Here is a 6,798-nt window from a genome sequence, read left to right as displayed (position 1 = left end):
CCAGTCACCGCCACGGGCCCTCCCGGATCACACCCCTTCCTGGGGAAGGAGGGGGCAGGGCAACCCCCGCGCCCTCGAGATGGGCCCTGTGCGGGAGAGGCCTGGGCGGCAGAGCGGCGCCGGTGGGCGGGGCCTCCCCTCCGGGCTTTGTTGGTGACGGCACCGGGCCCCGCCCCCCCGGGGCGGGAGGGCGGGGCGCGGAGCCAGCGCGCGAGCCGGGCCGGAACCGGCCTGGGAGCCCGCGGAGCCGAGCGCAGCCAGTAGAGCGCCTGGGCGGCGGCGGCGCGCGTGATGGCTCCGGCGGCGGACCGCGAGGGCTACTGGGGCCCCACGACCTCCACGCTGGACTGGTGCGAGGAGAACTACGCGGTGACCTGGTACATCGCCGAGTTCTGTGAGTGCGGCTCCCGGCCCCGAGCCCCGGCCTGAGGCGGGCGGGAGGGAGAAAGGGCGCTGGGCTGACGGGGAGACACCGTGTGGGGAAGGGAGAGGGTGGACCCGGCCGCCTGGGAGGCCAGGCCCGGCTGCGGGCGGTGGAGTGGGAAAGCCGCAGATGAAGGGAGCCAATAGGATCCAGTGTGTCGCTGAGGAGTGTCAGGTCTGGACAGGTTGGGTGGGGGCTTAAGACTTGGGGACGGAAAAGAAGCGGGGAGTCCCTGCTGAACCTAAGGGGAAGCTTGAGGAGCAGGGTTGGAAATAGGAATTCTACATGAAGAGCGGAGGGCAGACAGGCTGGGGCAGACTGGGAGACTGGGAGACTGGAGGACTCTGCTCTTTAGAATGAGGGCCCGGGACCTCTGCTCCTATTGTTGCTGCCACCACCTTCGCCCTAAGGGCACAGAAGGGAAAAGGTCTTGGCTTACTCTCCCTCCCTCCCCCATACGTGAAAACTCTAAAGTCTTTGTTTTCCTCTTTTTTCTGTACATATTAGACTACTTCGGTCACCTCCAGGGGATGGTTTCCAATCTCAGGTCCTGACCCCTACCTTTCATCCCTCCCACCCACGATCTCTTCGTACCAGAGATCACCTACTCTTGAGTACGACTATTCAACTCTTGCCTTGCACCAAAAGTATAAGGCAGAGCACCCAGTCTGTACCGTCCTGCTTGTGCCGGGCTCCCAAGAGCAGCACAAGGGACCAAGTCCCTGCTCCACTCTGCCTCCTGTCCGACTGCCCAAAGGTTAAGGGGTCATCTGGGGACACTGTTTCCACAGATTGCACCTTCTGAGGACTTGGGGAAGAATCCTCCGGCTGCTGCCCCTAACAGGCACCACTGGCCCCCTCAGGCTTTTTTTCTGTATATTTCCCCAGACGGTTATTCCTGCCAGGCGAGGAAAGCGCATGAAAAATCTGCCATTTCTTTTTTTGTTGTTTACTTTGGTCAAGTTTTGAGAACACAATGTTTGATTTTTCTTCAGATACTTGCTCCATCAAGGTACAGGTAATATTTTTTGGCTATTCGTTTAATTTGATCTGCTTTCTCAGGACACAAAGCAAATTCTTTTTAGCTAACCTTCCCATTTTTGGGTCCTTCTGCAGGCATGTGTTTGGCTTGTAAGAAAGAAGCAAGCTTTCCATGCCAGCTGCTCCTGCTTAATTCTCTTCCCAATAATTGGCTAAATTAAAAGAAGAGAACTCTTGCAGTTTTCAGGACTTTAGCAACATGTTTAAACCACTATTTAGGCTGAGATTTTTTCCTGAATTACTAGTTTAAATTAATAATTAAAATTTTCATGATTTTTCCTGAACCAGTTTAAGTTAATAATTTTTACTTAATAATGAAAGAATACGGGCAAAGGGTAATGTAGTGTAATTACTTGGCAGCCTAAATGTTGGCAAAGGAAGCGCTTTACCGATTTGTTGTTACACGATGTTGGCAAGCCCATACCTGGTCCAGAGGAGGTCCATGAGGGATGGGACTTAAAACCATGCTTTCTGAACTGCAAATATGTAACATGGAGAAGAAGCTTAAGGGTCTTCAAATATTGGATGGGCTGTTATATAGAATGTTAAACTTTCTGTAATTCCCTAGAATCTGGAATTAGGGCCTATGGGTGGAAACTGTAAGGGGAGAGGGTTTGCATCAGCATAAGGAAACTTTTTATCTAAAGATGTAATCTTGGAATGGGTTGGCTTGAGAGGGAGAGAGCTTTTTGTCATTGAAAGTGAAAACAGACATTGCTCAACTAACACATGAATATTTTAAGGGGAATTGTTTAGTAGAAAAAAAGTGTTGGCTTTAGTTGGCCTTTAGGTTCTTTGCAGCTTTATGGGTAGATGTCAGTAATAATGACTCTTAGTTTAGAACCAATGATTAGAATCAAAAGAGAAAACTGACAGTTAAGTCATGTGAGCTATGAGAAAGCAAGATACTACTGTTTTGGCAGATAACTCTGAGAAATGGGAAATGGCTTTAGTTCTTAATGTCCTCAGAAGAGGAAACACTGAGCAGACTGCAGGGAGGGTTTTGACATAGGAAGAGAATGAGTGAATGTCGGCCACCCTTTGAACATGTACCTTTGGAGAAAATGATCTGTAGGAAGTTGAGGTCAACTGTTCTTACCCAGTAGATGGTAATTATCTATCATATCTTGGATTAAGAGAATTTGATCTTTGAAAAACATGCTGATTAATAATGATGTTTAAAACAAATACAACTTCATCATTCTAATATTTTTATTAATGATAGAAATATTAAAGATAATGGCGATAATAGCTATATCTAAATCCTTACCGTGTATCACAGTTTACTAAGCACTTCATATATCATGTTTCTTTTGATCTTGACCATAATTTTAAAAAGAAGATATTATTATCCTCATTTCATAGATTAGGAAATTGAAGTCCTAAGAAGTAACTTATCTAAGGCTGCAAAAAGTGGTATAGGAGTAGTATTCAAGTTGAGGTCTGACTCTAGAGCTGTTATACCATGTTACTTCTATCACATTTCATTGTTTTGTCCTTTCATGCAAGGGATAAGGACAAGCATGAAATAGTATACTATCGCAAAGGGTAAATTGGATAACTATTCTAGAAACCTATCTTTCAGCATTAGAGTGTGTGTATTTTGGGTAACATTAAGATGAGTTTGGAGAATTGCATGTTCAGATATGGTAATGATTCTCAGTCAAAAGCTATCTTAACATCGCTGAAGATCATTTCAAATTCTTTTTCTGTTTGAGTAGATTGTAAGAACCAGGGGAAAGGGTAGAAGGTTTCTCTTCAGTTGTGAAATAATAAACACCTTGATGTGCCAGAAGTTATAGGTACAGGCAGTCCTCAATTTGCATCATAGTGTGGAACACACAAATGACCATGCAAGTTAAAACCAGCAAAGCAATCTTAATGTGAAAATTTACAATTGTTCTGTGACTTTTAAAAATTCTTGTCAAACATTGTAAACCCTTTTACTGTTGCTTATAAATATATAGAGAAATTAAAAAAAAAAAGAACAGTAAAACATTTATTTGGGATACTATAGTTTAAAACATTAAAAACATTGAGAAAAAATGTTTTATTTCTTTATAAAAGAACTTATCAAGAGTAGTTTGAACAGTGTTTGACTTCTTGTCTTAAAACTTATGATATGGAATGAGTATTTTTCCTATGCCTTGGTGAATTGTCATACTCCTTTCTAAGTTTGGATAAGCCTCTAACATTTTATTCTTTGCACTTTCAATATTGTGAAAGATCTTTGAGAGTTCCTTTAATGCAGAGTTTTTTGCTGTCATCACTTCTGGTCCATCTTCATGCTCTTCTCACAACCACTTTTCTTCATTTGTGTCAATAAGTTTGCCTTCACTAAGTTTATCTGGCTGCATATCTAGAGTCTCTTGAATGGCAGCAGGGTCAACATTGTCATGGTCAGCTATTTTTTCTATAACTCTGTTTATGTATGATTGGAATTTCATTTCCAACATTGTCACTTTTTGTTTCTTTGCTGTACTTTCATCATTATTGGCTTTTCTCCTCTTGATTATTCATTTTTGTAAAATGTCACATACGTTCACCACAGGAGACAAGGAGGCAACTCAGCTACACGCTTTGCTATCTGTGCAAGAACTGATTAACAGATGTGCAGTGACTAATCACAAACAGACCTTGCCCTAATGTTTTATCCATACTTAGAAATTTAGGCAGAGAGCTATATTTTTTCTCAGCACTTTGGAGATATTATTTTATTGTGTCCTGGCTTTTATTGTTGCTGATGAGAAGTCCTCCAACAGCCGAATTATTATTGCTTTGCAGTTTATTTTGTCAAATCCACCAACACATTTTGAAAGAAGTGACTTCATTAATCCACTGATGGTTATGCGTTTCTATTTACTTAGTGATTTGTGGACTGAAGATCTAGTAGCAAAGTTTGTAGTACTATATTTAATTACGCACAGTTAATATACTATGGCAACTGAAATTTGAATTGTGTTATTGGGGTATTGGTATTATTTAACTATACCGTGATAATTGAAATTTGTGCATATTAGAACCTTGCAAAGTGAAAACCACTTGTGTATTTCTAATCCTCGGAACATTCGTAGTAAGTAGGCGATGTTATTTGTAAATGAGGACACTGAGTCTTAGAGAAGTTAAATAACCTGCCCAGCATCATACAGCTATTAAGTGGCAGAAATGGTATTCAAATATAGATCTGACATCTCTCTCTACCAAGACATACTGTCTCTAGAAAGTGGAATTTTAAGAAATAGTACCTAACGGGAAGTGGAAGGGAATTCTGTACTTTAATTATGGCCTTAGAGGAGAATAACCCTGTTAAAATTTTTTCAGAATGTTTTGTTTATTCGCAAATACTTATTGAACACCGTTTTTGTTGTTGACTCGGAATACAAAACTGTATGAAGGCTGTTTATCTGTTCAAGATACCTAACAGTAAGTTCAAATTAGCATTTCCTACTTTCAAGGGAAATGCATTCCTAAAAATGTTTTTGAAAGAAGAATGTCCAAGAATTGACGTATTTTGAAAGAGGGTTTATTTATCAGAAAGCTAAAAAATATTTTTAAATGCCTAATTATGGCTTTTATAGGGGCTACTTCATACTTCAGTCTGAGAGGGTAGTAACCTGGTTAGTAAAACTTTTATAGATGGGGATAATGGATGGTAACTTTGGGTAGAACCATCTAGCCATCTCCCTTTTGTTCTTGAGCTAGGTAGCTGTCATCGTGGCTTCTCACAGGTTTACTGCGCCTCTTCCCATCCTGTTCACAGGAATTGGGCAGAAGGAGTGTAGGGCAACCTTCAATCTTTAGCTCTTTAATATGAGATTCACTTAGATGGGGTAAAGGGGTCTTTAGTTCCTTGGCACTGCAGCGCAAGACCACAGAGGCTTTAACCAGTTGCTTCTGCCACACACATGTGCCACTCAAAGCATCTAGCTGCTTGTAGCTCATTGCTGCCTTCCTTTTCCTTTCCTTTTTCTCAGACCCCTTTCCCCTATCTTCTCTATAGCCTCAGGTGAGCATATTTCAGGGTTCTTTTGGTCCTGGGGTCCCATGGGTTGGCAGAGGAGACATCCTGTTACCTTAAGGAAGACAGTCTTTTTTCTAAGGGTTATTGACAGGCAAGCAGCACTGCCTCTGACTTACAGCTCAGAAGTACCATAAGTCAACTAAAGAATGAAGGCCAAATGAAGGGCCACATTCAGTGTACAAAAGGGTTTAGATTTAATATATACAAATCAGAAACTGCCAATAAATAGTTTCAGGTGCTGTGATGCACAGACATATGTATGTGGTACATTGGGATGCAAGGAAAGTATACTTATTAAAAACTTAAAGCATAAAGGCTTTAGAGCGTTAGTGCTGGAAGAACTGCCAAACCATTTATTGTGGAAAAATACGAACTTTACCATCTTAACTATTTTTAAGTGTACAGTTCAGTAGTGTTAAGTACGTTCACTACTTAACATTATTGTGCATCCAGTCTTTAGAACTCTTCATCTTGCAGAACTGAAACTCTACATCTATTAAACAATTCCCCATTCCCTCTCATCCTCAGACCCTGGCAACCACTCTTCTTTTTGTCTCTGAATTTGACTACTCTAGGGGTCTCATATAAGTGGAATTATACAGTAGTTGTCTTTGTGACTGGCTTATTTCACTTAGCATAATGTCCTTGTGGTTCATCCATGTTGTAGCATGTGTTAGAATTTCCTTCTGTTTAAGGGCTGAATAATATTTCATTGTTTGTATATACCACATTTTGCTTACCCATTCCTTCGCTGATGGACACATGAATTGTTTCCACCTCTTGGCTATTGTGAATCATGCTGCCATGACATGAGTGTACAGCTATCTCTTTGAGACCCAAAAATGGAATTGCTCGATCATATGGTAACGTAGCAGCTATTTTAACTTTTTCATTAGGAAGAAGCCTTTTATTTTCTTTCTTGGGCCCCATAAATTTATTATTATTCTTGTAACATTATTCTGCATAAATCGTAATTATTATTCACCCCCATTTTAACTGATGAAAGGCACATGTAACTGTCAAAAGAGATCTAGTCACTGTCACCACACTTTATTGATCCATATGAGATCCATTCACTGATTACCTTAATGTACTGATATAATTTTAGTCCAGAGCAGAACAGCATAATCTCAGTGCATCCTTATTGTGGTTAATGTGATTTTTGAAATATTAAAAATAGCCAATAAAAGTAATAATAGCTAACATTATGGGGTACTTAATGTGCAAAGTTCTATGTGTATATGATCTTATAAGAACCCTTGTAATCTTTATAGCAGTGATTTTGAGTTAGATTCTGTAAGTAGTCCTGTTT

General features: G+C 41.0%; 1 protein-coding gene across 2 annotated transcripts in view; it reads left to right on the top strand.

Annotated features, from left to right (window-relative positions):
• The first annotated feature begins 206 nt into the window (after positions 1 to 206).
• The window catches only part of ACER3 (alkaline ceramidase 3), a 120,179-nt gene continuing 113,587 nt past the window's right edge, over positions 207 to 6,798 (top strand). The window contains exon 1 of one of the 2 annotated variants that reach the window (XM_011368383.2): positions 207 to 394. In XM_011368383.2, the coding sequence (XP_011366685.1) occupies positions 292 to 394 (103 nt within the window). In that variant the 5' untranslated portion in view covers positions 207 to 291. The remainder of the gene's footprint in view (positions 395 to 6,798) is intronic. The other variant, XM_011368382.2, reaches the window with a different exon arrangement.

The sequence above is a fragment of the Pteropus vampyrus genome, unplaced genomic scaffold, assembly GCF_000151845.1.
Source record: "Pteropus vampyrus isolate Shadow unplaced genomic scaffold, Pvam_2.0 Scaffold141, whole genome shotgun sequence".
Classification (NCBI taxonomy): domain Eukaryota; kingdom Metazoa; phylum Chordata; class Mammalia; order Chiroptera; family Pteropodidae; genus Pteropus; species Pteropus vampyrus.
Note: the sequence above shows the minus strand (reverse complement) of the source record. Positions and strands in the feature narration are given on the sequence as shown.